The 14,240-nt window shown below is 44.0% G+C and overlaps 1 protein-coding gene across 3 annotated transcripts in view; it reads right to left on the bottom strand.

Moving 5' to 3' along the window:
• Nucleotides 1-14,240, bottom strand: part of kdm6a (lysine (K)-specific demethylase 6A) — a 311,647-nt gene that overhangs the window by 234,705 nt on the left and 62,702 nt on the right. For all 3 annotated transcript variants that reach the window (XR_010975826.1, XM_068040670.1, XM_068040671.1), the window contains exons 3-4: nt 12,854-12,962; nt 8,436-8,485 (exon numbers count right to left, since the gene is read on the bottom strand). Coding sequence is in view for 2 of the 3 variants with exons in the window: in XM_068040670.1 (XP_067896771.1) it covers nt 8,436-8,485; nt 12,854-12,962 (159 nt within the window). In the remaining variant the exon portion in view is untranslated. The remainder of the gene's footprint in view (nt 1-8,435; nt 8,486-12,853; nt 12,963-14,240) is intronic.

The following is a 14,240-nucleotide window of genomic DNA, read 5'->3' as shown; positions in this document are numbered from 1 at the left end:
AAGAGGAAATGAGAGACCTTGGAGTGTATGTCCACGAGTCCCTGAAGGTAGCAGCACAGGTCAATAAAGTGGTTACAAAAGCATATGGAATCCTTGCCTTTATTTGCCGAGGCACAGAATAGAAGAGTTATGGTGGAACTATATAAAACATTAGTTAGGCCACAACTTCAGTACTGTGTGCAGTTCTGGTCACCTCATTACAGAAAGGATGTAGTTGCACTAGAAGGGGTACAGAAGATTTACGAGGATGTTGCCAGGACTGGAAAATTGCAGCTATGAGGAAAGATTGGATAGGCTGGAGTTGTCCTCCTTGGAACAGGGGAGGCCGAGGGAAGATTTGATTGAGATGTACAAAATTGAGAGGGGCCTAGAGTGGATGGGAAAGGCCTATTTACCTTAGCAGAGAGGTCAGTGACTAGGGGGCACAGAGTTAAATTGATTGGTAGAGAGACTAGAGGAGAGATGAAGAAACACTTTTTCACCCACAGGGTGGCGGAGGTCTTGAACTCACTGCCTGAAAAGATGGAAGAGGCGGAAAACCTCATCTCATTTAAAAGGTGTGTGGTGTGCACTTGAACTGCCATAACCTGCAGGGCTACAGATTAAATACTGGAAAGTAGGATTAGGCTGGGTGGCTCTCTTTTTTCGGCCGGCACAAACACGATGGGCTAAGTGGCTTCTTTCCGTGCCGTAAACTTTCTCTGATGATTCTATATTTTGGAAAGGATCAGAAGCCCATAATATTCAACAATGATGGAACACAGTCTCCAAGTGATTGGCTGAATCATATCAGCATATAAGGAAGGCTGGCAAAGAATGAATCCCTCACTCTATGTTAGGGGACCCTCACCAGTTGACAGGGGAAATTCAGACCAGGACAAACTCTCCAAGTTGCTTGATTAAGCGTGCTTACTGTCTGTTAAGGAGCGATCTTATTCTACAGAAAATCAGAGTTAGAATACAATGGTCTAAAAAGGCACTACTCAGCATTCGTGTGCTCCATGGGAGCACAGCTTAAAAAAAAAATAAGTTTTTATAAACTCATATCAAATCTCAGTGGTTCAGGGAGCTCATCAAGAAACACAAAATTCCATACAAGTCCACAGGTTTGACAACTATGCCTGAGCTGATGTACAGGACAAAGTACAGGGCACTGGACAAGACAACATTCCGAGGAAGGCATCTTTGACATCTTTGAAACACTCCAGTGTGCCCAACTTCACAATCTGTACCTAATCACATTGCAATATAATTCTTCAAAAAACTTTTCCCAAGACACATTATATCTATAATCAGGGAAGCTACGAAGAAAAAGCAATGATTACTTTTAAGAGGTTGCTGGGTGGAGGGTTCAATACAAAATGGCCACCCATGAGAAGCAGTGGAACAGAATTCAAATTTGCCACCTTTGGGAAAAAATGTGACTTCACAAAAACGGCAATATTTAATAGACAATAACATCTTACATAGGTTCACCTCTTGCAGTGGTAAATTCTACGTGCACCAGACCCACTGGGGCAATTAGCATTATATTTTAATGCCAGTGGAATAATTCCACAATAAGGATCATCTATAACTGGGAACTGATCAGCATCAATGCTGTTACAACGTGATTTAATTAGTCCACGAAGAATCATGGTTGGAGTATACAACCAAGTGCAATTCAAGATAGTGGATTTCTTGCACTAAAAGGAAAGCTCCTCAGAGGTTTCAGTCAGATAGAAACCTGCAAAGATCCACCACTCTATAGATAACACCTTGGATGCATTTGTAACGCGACCAGGTGGCGACAATCTACCTCTACAACCCCCATGTTCCTGTGTGGATGTACTCACCTTCCTCGCCAGCTATGTTGAGGGGGCCGGCAGAAGTACTGATGTCAAGGACCCGTTTGGGATTTGGACCAGCAAGCGGCAAGTCAAGGTGACCGTGAAGGTCGATGCCAACGGGGCCATCATCCAGCTTCGCTATCGGGAGAAGTCGAGGCTTCTTGGCCTATGCGGGCCAGTCCAGAGCTTGTCATACCTGTGGCAAATCTGGTCATATGACGGCCAACTCCAGCACAGTCGTCTGCAAGAACTGCAAGAAGGAAGGCCATCAGACCTAGGACTGTAAACAGAGTAAGTGCTGCAACCTGTGCGGTGGGGCAGGCCACCTCTACAAAACCTGTCCCAAACGCTGCCTCAGTTATGCACAGGCAGCAAGGTCCAAGGAAAGGCCAGGAGAAGGAATGGTGAACATGTCTGGTGCTGGGAGGGAGACAAGTAATCCCCCCCCCCACACAGCAAGGAAAGTCTGAGAAGAAAGGGGAGGCAGCTACAACCAGCGACCCAACACCTACCCCATGCCTGGAAACTCCTCCTCTACTGACAGAATCAATGGAGGAGACAGCAGATGGACAAATTGGTCAGTGGCAAGTGGTAAAAAGGAAAACCACAAAGAAACCTCCTTACAGCACCTGCAAAAGAAGCGTCAGAACTCAAAAGAGCTGGAAGAGCAAGCCCCCAGCTCCAGGGCACCGGAAGCGGGGACGGGCCCAGAGCGCCCCATCCCCAAAGCACCAAACCCAGTGAGATGCCCAACGTACCCCAGCTCCGGGAGACCGAGACCAGCGAAGTGTCTGGCGCTCTCCAGCTCTGGGAAGCCGGGAGCAGTAATGTCTTCGAGGGACAGAGGGGAAAGACACCACCAGAGGACGGCCCATGCCTTGCTGCCGACAAGACACCCACCACCACCACCACCCGCACCCACCCCCCCCCACCCCCGATGTCACCCCAGCAGAACAAAACCCCCATGAGTAACTAGGAGGCGTTTTCTGAGTCCAACGAATGTGAAACAGCTTGTATACACTATGGGTAAGCAGGAACAGACCCAAGGACTGGGACTAGCAAGGACAACTGGTATGAATAGCAACACCTAACTTTAAAATGGGTATAAAGATTGCTTCGATTCATCTGCATAGCATTAAACCCACTACACGATGTGTTTCAACCTTGGACTACCATCTCCGAAATTAAGGAGGTGGTGGGCGGTCGCCTCCTCATAGCAGATGTAATGTACAACAATGCTCCGCTCCAGTTGATCAATGTGCACGCGCCAGTTCAATGCAGCGAGAGGCTGACTGTCCTCCATCAGCTCCCACTGCTGCTGGCGACGTCCAGGCCAGTCATTCTAGGCACTGACTTCAACTGCATCATTCGTGCAGCTGGGCGATCCGGCAGTGATGACAAAAAACTGGACGCTACGTCCAGGGTCCTAATGGAAACAGTGAAAGATGCCAAGCTGCACAACATCTTCAGCAAACCTGCAAACGGAGTGCAGCGTAGATACACCAGGTCAAGACCGGACGGGTCTGCCCGTTCCAGGATTGACTTCCTGTTTGCGTCCCGTGCTTTCACAGTCAGATGCAAGATGTCAGGCTTCTCTGACCACTTCACTTACAGGACGACCAGTGGGTTGGCAGGGGGACATGGAAGCTGAATGTTACACTCCTAACCCCAGAGACCACTGAAGAACTCAAAAGAGATTACAAAGGTTGGAGAACCAAAAAGACCCTCTTTGAGTCTCCGGTGTACGGGTAGGATGCGATCAAGGCGAACAAGAGGTTCTTTATCCTCAAAGGTGTTCAGAGGGCGAGACAGAGGGAAATGTCCCGACTCCAGAAAAGAATGCAAATTCTGTTCCGGCTGCAGAAGATGGGGGTCAAGGTCAAGGAGGATCTCCAAGAGGTTAAGAGCCAGCAGGCCTCGCTCTTTGCCACAGCGGCCTCCAAGATCATCTCCCGGTCCAGAGTCCGCGCCATTGAGCAGGAGGAAACATGCTCGCATTTCGTCTTCCAAAAAGTAGAGAGAGAGAGAGCTCTGTTATCAGCAGTCTGAAGGAAGAGGACAGCTCGGTAGCGTCTTCGCAGTCTAACATACTAAGGATTAGCAAATCCTTTTATGCTGGGCTCCAGGATGTGAAGCCCACACTGTCATCTATCATGGAGGTCTTAGATGACAGCATGTAGGAGAGTCTGGGCAAACCGCTAACTCTGGACGAGCTGACAAAGGCCATCAGGCCCTTCGAAACGAATAAAACTCCCAGAAGTGACGGCTTACCAGCTGAGTTGTATTTGGCTCCGTGGGACTGGATCAGTCCAGACCTGCTGGAAGTGTACTCCTGGCCGGCAGCATGTCAGAATCCATGAGGAAAAGTATCATCACCCTCATCTACAAGTGAAACGGGGAGAGGGCGGAAATCAGAAATTGGCGGGCCATCTCACTGCTTGATGTAGACTACAGGATTCAGTCCAAAGTCATTGCCAGTTGGGTCAAGTCTGCTCTGGAGTTGGTGATTCACCGTGACCAGACCTGTAATGTACCCAGCAGGAAGATCTCTGATAGTCTCGTGCTACTCAGGGATATGATCGCCCATGTACATGGCGGGGGGGGGGGGGGGGGGGTGGGTAGACACCTGCCTCATCAGCTTGGACCAGGAGCAGACTTTTGACAGGATATCGCACACATACATGATGGACGTGCTCTCCAAAATGGGGTTTGGGGAGGGAATCCGCAATTGGATCAAACTGCTCTACACAATCAGTAGTGCAGTCTCAATCAACGGGTGGGAATCAGAAAGTTTCCCAATCAAATCTGGAGTCAGACAGGGCTGTCCTCTCTCTCCTGCATCGAACCTTTTGCTGAGTCCATTAGGAAGGATGCGGGCAGAAGAGTGACAATCCCAGGCAGGGGAGACACTCAGGTCAAAGCCTCCCTGCACATGGATGACGTCACAGTCTTCTGTTCGGATCTGCTGTCCGTTCACAGACTGATGAGCATCTGCGACCAGTTCGAACTGGCCTCGGGAGCTAAAGTAAATCGAAGCAAGAACGAGGCCATGTTCTTTGGGAACTGGGCCAACCAATCCCTTGTCCCCTTCACCGTCAGGTCAGACTACCTAAAGGTGCTGGGGATATGGCTCAGAAGGACCAGGGCGTGCGCCAAAACCTGGAAGGAGCGAGTAGCCATGGTACACCATAAACTGAGCATGTGGCTCTCTCCATTGCGGATAAGAACCTAGTCATCAGGTGTGAGGTGATCACGTTGTTGCTGCATGTGGTGCAGGTCTGGCCCATACCCCACTCCTGTGCCATGGCAGTCACACGAGTCATTTTCCACTTTATCTGGAGATGCAAAATGGACCGGGGTCTGGAGGGACACAATGTTCAAACCTCTGGATAAAGTCGGAAAAAACAAACCCAACGTCGCCCTCATCCTGATGACAACCTTCGCGTGCAGCTGTATCAAGCTGTGCGTAGAGCCCCAGTACGCAAACACCAAGTGTCACCACGTGCTGAGGTTCCCTGTCCCCGAAGGATGGGTCTGGCCACATTGCCGCAGAATGCTCCATCCAGTTGGACCATGCCATACCACCTATTCTTCGTGGAAAAGTCTGTGCAGAAAAACACCTTTGACCACCAATCCATCAGGCAATGGTCTGCACGGAATGTCCTCAAGGCCCTACGGGAAAAGGAGATGGTGGATCCTGTCAGATTGTTCCCTGAGAAGACTGCCAAAGTCATATGGCAGAATGCCTCATCACCAGAACTTTCAAACAAGCACCAAAACGTAGCTTGGCTGGTGGTGAGGAGGGCTCTCCCCGTCAGATCCTTCCTGCACCCCCCAAATCTCACTACCTCCGCATACTGCCCGAGGTGGCTGTGGTGGGAAAGAGACTGTTGCCCACTCTTTCTGAAATGTGCCTTGGCAAAGCAGCTGTGGAAAGAGATGCAGTGGTTTTTGTCAAGGTTCATCCCAAGCAACATGGTAACAGCTCGGTGTGCTCTGCGGGCTGTTCCCAGGGACGCACACCAAGATAAACATCAACAGCTGCTGGAGGACTATCAAATCGGTGAAAGACTCTCTTTGGTTTGCCCGAAACTTGCCGGTCTTCCAGTGCAAAGAGTTGTCCATGACCGAGTGTTACAGAATGGCACATTCCAAGTACCAGGACTACAGGCTGAGGGACGCACTAAAGTTGGGGGCAGCCGCCGCAAAGGCTCAATAGGGAAAGACCAATGTGTAAAGTCCTCCCGTCATACTGAACTGAGGGGCTGGACCCATAGGAAACCCCTCGGGCTGTATACACCAAATATGGGTCTGCTGTAAAATGTACATGGCATGTAAGATGGAATGGAAGGGTTGTGAGGCAACTCACTCTTGTATTGAAGAAAACGGATTTCCTTTGCACTTTCTGGAATGTCAACTGTTTTGAACTGTTTTGTAATGTATTTTTTACAGATTTTTATGAATAAAGTATATTTTGGGGGGAAAAAAAGCATTTGCTCCATAACAGGCATGAGATGCAACATAAGGCAGTCAGGTAATTATTTGCAGAAATGACTTCAACACAGCTTAACACTTTAATTTACTTGCTGGACAGACCTCTGGCAATGCAACAGAATAAATTGTTGGAACACCCCAATGAATTCTTCAGTTTTCAGATATACCAGGATGGAATGACAATTATACATTCTAGTGACACAGCAGCAGTCTCCATCCATTGCAATCACCCTGTAATTTGCAAAAAATAAGCATTGGTAGGCCAACTTGCTGAGAAATTGCAAGCAGATGTTATTAAGCAATCCTCAGACTCAAAGGCACTTCTTGTGGAGGGAGATACTACCCACAGAAAGGGAATCACTGGCAATGTCTGCTCACATGGGAGCTAGGCTTTGCTGGCAGAAAGAAGTGGCTCCTGCTGAAATTCTGGGCTTCCAACAGGTGGAGCTATCATTCAACAGGATATGGCGTGTGTCCTCAATATAGGCAGGAAGATTGACGGCAATGCAATCTCACATCTTGAGGCGTGTTGCTCACCATGTCTCTCCTGGTATCTCTGTCCACCTGGGGAGGGCTCAACACCATGGTTGTCGGTTGTGTAATGACCAACAATGATTATCCTTGAGAATAAAGGTAAGCAGGATTCCTTTTGAGTCAAAATGCCTCCAAGATAATACACCTGGTGATGCAAGTTCTGAACCCAATCAATTCTCTGACATTCACAATAATCCAATACTAGATCCACAGTAATCAAAAGCACTTATGATTGACCAACAATCCTGGATCATCATTGACATTTAAAGACGTGCAGCACCGGTTAGGCCTGGGATTCTTCTCACTTTGCTGAAGATAAGTCAGAAAATGAATGCTTTAACTAGTAGGATGCACCTTGCTGGACGCGAAGCTCTGAGTACTGTGTGCTGGTATACTTCGCAGTTTTAGGTGAAGTCCAGCAGTACTCCTACAAATCCCTGGGGGTCCCCAAGTCTTGGTAAGTGGAGTCTGCCCCAACAGGGAACATGTGCACTGTACATTGGAAAAACAGAACTTATATGTATACATTTTCATTAGCTTTGATTGAAGACTCAAAACACAAAGGCCCCTACTCAGGTCAGAAAACTTCCTGGCCAAAAAAAAATGTGCCTAAGCTTCTAGACTGAGAGACTTAAATTGGATGATTTAATTTCTAAGTTATCCTTAACGTACAAAGCATCGGTCTGTTTAATCCTTGTACTTCTATATCCATATCGACATCTATAACCCAGAACACTGAGGGGGAGAAAATGGGATTCAAAAAATTCAATATATCAATGGCAATTTTGTTGGTTTGCATTTATTTTCAGGTCCTAAAAAACTAAACTTATTAAGATTAATAAGACACAATGCTGCTAACTAAAATTTCAAGACTGGGGCTGCTGGAGTCTATTAGATAGATCTGGATGATTACACAATTTTCAGCCACACATTTGTTGATCTTGGTGGTGAGTCTCAGATCCACTTTAATTTATTTATACTGAAGTAATCTTGTCCGGCTGTACGGTCAACACCACAGTTAAAAATGGAACAAACAGAAGACATTTAAAACACAATTAAATTTGTACACCATTTCCGATTACAAGTAACTCCTGCGACAGACCCAAGATTGGGTTTGAAACTTGGGTCTCCCAAATAAATATAAAAATAGAAAGTGACCAGTCATGTCCTTGAAGCTTGACAACTCGAGGCTTGTCCCACTCACCAAATCCTAAAATTATTAAAATATCCATGTCCAAAGATTGGCTCAATAGTTTACGAAGTCAGTGTGTTCACCATGCATACAAGATTCACTTATGAATCTAAATAAACAAGATGTATGTGCCATGGCGATGAAGTAGAAATTTCCAAGACTTAAAGGGAGTCTCCTCCTGTGCTACAGTTTATTTATATTTAACAAATGAAGTAAAAGTAGCGCAGTAGCACAAATAATGGGATGAATGAATGGGGTGGGAGAAGTAAAAGAATCTCAACCTTCAGCCTTAACTACTTAGGAGCGTGAGAATGCTGAATTCAAATAACTGCTTAATAAATGCCAAGTGATTAAATTGCAATAAGAATTCATTAAATGATACAAACCTTCCAGTAGTCAGACTGTAAACTGTAGTACCTCTGGTATGCAGATAATGCTGAAAGACAAAAGAGAAAAAAATCTGAATTATTTTTATTTCCTAAGATTTTCACAAGAACAAGAAACAAAATAGCAGAAACCTGAGATTTATAAAAAAAAACACTCAGCAGGTCAGGCAGAATCTGAACAGAACAGACAAGATATCCCAGGGTATGGCTCCTTCCAAAGATGAGGATTTTAAATTTAACGCACAGGAGGGTAATGTAGGTTCATAAGGAGAGAAGTAACGGGCAAGCAGGTCTCATAATCCAGGACAAGATAGGAGCAGCCACACTTTGGACAAGTTGAACTTTACGGAGCATAGGCCAAGTATGAACAACATGGGTGACATTAAAATAAATTGCTTCGGCAAACATGGATAGATATTTCCATGGCAGGGAAGACAGGGCTCTGGGTCAAAACACATGGCGCATGATGCCATGGCTATTAAATGTGATTGAGAAGTTGGGGTGTGGGCATGGGCAAACAAGGGAGTCAGGTCAAGGGAGCAGAGTTATGGTGAGCACTAAAACCCATGGCTTTGCATCTTCCTGATGTTCGAATCAAAAGTAGTTGTGCCTCATCCAAGATCTGATGGCAGTCTTACAGCACGGAGGTGCTCACGGGTAAAGAAAAGCAGTGAAGAAGCATCATTGCAAAGATACAGAAACTTCCCCCATGCCTCCTGATAGCGACACTTAGGGGCAGCAAATTGAAAAGGGGAGGATGATGGACAGATCCTAGGGGTACTCCTGAGGCTACCTTGTAGAGTAGGGAAGAGAAACCTTTGCTAAAGATACACTAGATGTTTCCAGATAAGAGCAGAAAAAAATGCAAGGGTGTGCCATGGAACTGTACAATGAACTGGAGATAAGAGGTGCTAGAAGACAAGAATATAAACCATGCCAAATGGTAGTGGAAAGTTAGGAGAGACAACATGTCATGGTCCAAACAGAGGCTGTCATTCATGATTTTGGTCAGGGCAGTTTCCAGTGCTGTGACATGAAAGGAAGGCAGACTGGGAAGATGTGAAACAGGAAAGCCCTGGAGATGGACAAAGAGTAGGGAAGTTATAACGCACTCTAGAACCCAAGAGAAGAAAAGGAGGTTCGCGATGGAATTATTACAAAAGACAAATGGGTTAAAGGTGGATTTCTGAATAAGAGGTAATGAAAGTAATTTTGAAAAGAGGGATGTGCCTGTGGAAAAGGTCATTAACTGTGACAGCTAGCATGTAGGTTCAGGGGTGGTAGCTGGGTGCGTATTAAGAAGTGCATAGTTCCACAACCAATCAATTTGAGTAACAAATGTTGAAGACATTAAATTAAATTGGAAATATGCCCTGAAGAGGTGGCACAGCCTTCATTCTTAATTATAGCTCTCATCTATCTACTAAGTACAGCACTGAATATTTTAGCAACAAAGTGAGCAACTCAAATATTAATTGCTGCATACTTTAAAACTGTACCTCACAGATCAGACAGTTGCTCATTATAAAACAATCCAACAATTTCCCGTATTTTTTTGTTTGGGCTCCTAAATATAAAATGTTGGATAAATCCTTGAAAATACAATCAGCACAGACACATTAATTCACACAGATTTCTTCTTCAAAGTGTTTAACAAGCAGCAACCTCTTGCAAGCAGAAATTGAGAACTGTGATGGTTATAAGTGCAAGTTCTCCCTGTGACCGCGTGGGTTTTCGCCGAGTGCTCCGGTTTCCTCCCATAGCCAAAGATTTGCAGGTGATAGGTAAATTGCCATTGTAAATTGCCTCTAGTGTAGGTAGGTGGTAGGGAATATGGGATTACTGTCGGGTTAGTATAAATGGGTGGTTGTTGGTCGGCACAGACCCGTGGGCCGAAGGGCCTGTTACAGTGCTGTATCTCTAAATAAAAATAAATAAATAAAGACAAGATGAAGACCAAAACCCCATAGTACATACAGGATACCACTAAAACTGAAAGAGCAAGAGGTGCAACACTCTACTAGGTCTATGTTGTAAAATAAATTTGATTTTACACAACAAAAATGTGAAATCTTTCCCGTTAATTCAAAAATTTTTGATTGCGTGCTACTCTTAATTCTTTGTAACTTCTCTGTCTTTCACTTTGCCTCTGTATGCTTCTCAAACACTCATTGATCGGATATCTTGACTCAAATGTGATCTTCTCCCTCTTTTATATCTCTTTTCCTCATTCACATATGGGGTCCGGGTGAGAGCTGGAAAGGAATGGGGAAGGACACAGGAATACATGTTCACTGAAAAATGGAGTCAGCTTGTTGCAATGGAGCCAGATTCAAAAACCCAAACCGTGTTTACACATCTGTAATTGCGGCATCATTCACAGGTGAAAGAATTAGCTTGAAAATCAGAAGAGAAGCTAAAGGCCTGAAAGGGAAAGGAAGGGGTGGTCCTGAGGCTGGAACTCTGAACAAACAAAGCAACCACATGTGGACTGATCAGCACTGAACTAACAGGAATGGATCTCAGTAAATGACTTGGGCAAGGAAGTAATGAGGCTCCAATAAGAGTAGACAAGAAAGAAGACTTGCATTTGGGCTGCACCGCTCCAGCGACCCAGGTTCGATTCTGGGTACTACCTGTGCGGAGTTTGCAAGTTCTTCCTGTGACCGCGTGGGTTTTCGCCGGGTGCTCCGGTTTCCTCCCACAGCCAAAGACTTGCAGGTTGATAGGTAAATTGGCCATTGTAAATTGCCCCTAGTGTAGGTAGGTGGTAGGAGAATGGTGGGGATGTGGTAGCGAATATGGGGTTAATGTAGGATTAGTATAAATGGGTGGTTGTTGGTCGGCACAGACTTGGGCCGAAGGGCCTGTTTCAGTGCTGTATCTCTAAATAAATAAATTTCATATAAAATCTTTCACAACCACAGGTCATCCCAAAGCACTTTACAGTCAATGAAGTATTTGAGGTGCAGTCACTGTTGTATTATAGAAAACATGGTAGCCAATTTACACACAGCAAGCTCCCACAAACAGCAATCTGATAATGACCAGATAGGAGTGGCAGCACGAGAGGCAGTGCACTATGCAGTAAGGAATTCTTGGGAGATACAAATTGCTTGCAATTGAAAAACTTCATAGCAAGCTGTGTCTAGGAGCAGAAAAGTCTGGAGTATGAGGCAGGGGTTGTAGCAGATGCCCTTTTAGATTTTCAATTTTCTCCGAGGACTACAAAGGCAACTGAAACCCTTTTTTGTAAACCAATACTTTTGGCAGCCATTCTGTATGGTTGGGGCATTACGACACCTCTACTTGTTCATTTTTGGTCAATTAGATGTCTAACATACAAGCAAACGAACCACCACATTTGATGGTTTGGAAACCAAGTTACTGAGAAACCATTTGGTAGAGTTCGTCTATGTAGAGAACATATTCTGTTTCAGGAGGGACATTTATCATTTTTGCATGTCCAGAGAGGTTAGACAAAGGATAGTAACAGCCTCTATCCAACTCAATCATGTGGAACAAAAAACCATGGACACATGAGTTTATGTTTTTATACAGAGCCTAAGTCCAAGATGTAAAATATTTCTGTACCATTTGAAATTGAGGACTGAATTTCTAGATTTGGCAACAATTTTAGTGCAAGAGTTTCACAGATGTTCAAGTGTGTTGTTGGGAAGCAAGGCTTCTAGAAAAAGGTGAAAGGCAAAGGAGCAATTTAATCTCACCTCCTACCCAATGGCAGCCAACCAGATCATCAACAGAAGCTTAGATGGTTAGAAACAAGAGGACAAGATATGGAAAGACAACTAGTTTACAAAAGGAGCAAAAAGCTGCTACATTTTTATGTACATGTCACATGGCATCAAAGACAACTTGAAGCACAAATCAATCTGTCCTACTGGTATCAGTGAAAATGTCCTCGCGTCAGATCCAAATCAGAACTAATGTGCATCATAGTTGAAAAAGGTTGTAAAATTTCCTGCAGTTATTTTCAGGCTTTGCACTTTGTGACTGAGCGTTTGTTTTCTAGGTACAAGTGCCTGAACCATATCAACAACATCAACACCCACTTCAACATTTCCATTTTTGCATTCTATATTCTTTATGGTCCCTCTATGCAAGATTTCACTGTTAAAACAAAACCAATCCCTGCTGTGGATAGTAATTTACAAACCGTTTAAACTTATTTCAATTAGACAACATTCATACATTTATTTTGGCAAAATTCCCAGTAATATGAACACAATATCCCAAATTCTAACATTTGGTATTTTGCCCAACGCCTTTAAACTATAACTTTAACATCCTGAAACATCCGTCAGCTAAAGGAATACTGCCTATTGTCCTTAGAATGACTTGCAGCTTGTAATCAAAAATAAATTGGCAGAAATATAATTACAGAAAACACTGCTTACCTTTTGGATAATCCTCCAACAAGAGGTTGAAATGACCAAGCTGGCAAAACAAGTCAGGGTCAACTTTCCCCTCACACTTCTTAATCACCGACTCAAAGCAATGAATAGCCTAAACAAAACACAAGAATGAATAATGAGAATGCACAGTAATGAAAGACATGCTCTTTGAACTACATCAATGCACTACACCCTGCCTCCAGAGTTCAAGGGTTAACAGTGAGGAGCAAACCAGCATTTAAATGTCAATGTGGGCACAGAAGCTAGGGACAATGATCTCATTCCAGAATTCAGGATCTCTTCACTATGGAAGATGTGTGATGACCAAATCAATGGAGCATTTAAAAATAGTACACATAAAAGATTTTAATTCACTTTTCACCTAAAAGCAATGATAGTAATTGAGCAAACTTAGGCAATCAATCTAGAAGTTTGTAACATAGGCAACATAGAAATTGTTTCTGGTTGGAGTCTTGTAAGAACATTTTTTGGGATTTTATTGAAGGTATTTTTGACAGATTAGCTAGAAGTTGTACATAAATGGCACAAAATGAGAAGACAGTAAGGATTACGGTACAAAGACAAAATTACAAGTGACTTATTTTCACAGTTAATAGTTTATAGCCTACACTTACCCACACATCGTTTATACCATATTAGAGTAATTAAAATGATAAAAAATTTTAAATGAAAACTCAATTGATATGGGCTACAATGGCTCGAACGCAATCTGACAGAGTTCCCCTTCTTATTGTGATGCTTGCTCTTAATGTTATCATCTTGAAAGTATAGCTCTTGCGGATATCACTTCTGCATGTGAAATATTTATATAGAGATGGTGTTAATTTAAAATTTACTATAAAGGGGCTTTTACACTTGGAGGAAAAAATGGTACTTATACTGCGAGAATCTGTTGCTGGCAAATAGCTCATCAGTTCCAACCGTTACGAGTGCTTCCAATTTTTGTTAAATTTTGAAGATTTGAGTTTTAAAACTGAAAAGGAATCCATGGATTTTTTGTTATTTACAAGGGTCACCGAGAGGTCTGTACTGCAAACAGTTACTGGAAGGAACCAGTCTTCAAATAATTACACAGCAGGGGTTGTTTCTAACTTGGGGAAAGATGTTTACAGAAGTGACAGGTCAAGTTTTATAAGGGTCAGGAAGCTTGACTCTGGTGACATTGTTTTTGGTTTTGCTTTGGACAGCGAGTTGGGATATGGACAATGGCTTGAAAAGACAGTTGGAGAAAACTTGCCAAGGAAGCAACACCCAGCTCAGTTTGTTCCAGCTCTTTGTAAAAGCCTGCCAGTTTTCCATCTCTTGAGAAGCTGAGAAGCAAGTGTAAGAAACTGCTTGAAACCCGTTACTGCATTTTCCCTGGAAAGCA

This window comes from Heterodontus francisci, chromosome 10 (assembly GCF_036365525.1).
Source record: "Heterodontus francisci isolate sHetFra1 chromosome 10, sHetFra1.hap1, whole genome shotgun sequence".
Lineage (NCBI taxonomy): Eukaryota > Metazoa > Chordata > Chondrichthyes > Heterodontiformes > Heterodontidae > Heterodontus > Heterodontus francisci.
Note: the sequence above shows the minus strand (reverse complement) of the source record. Positions and strands in the feature narration are given on the sequence as shown.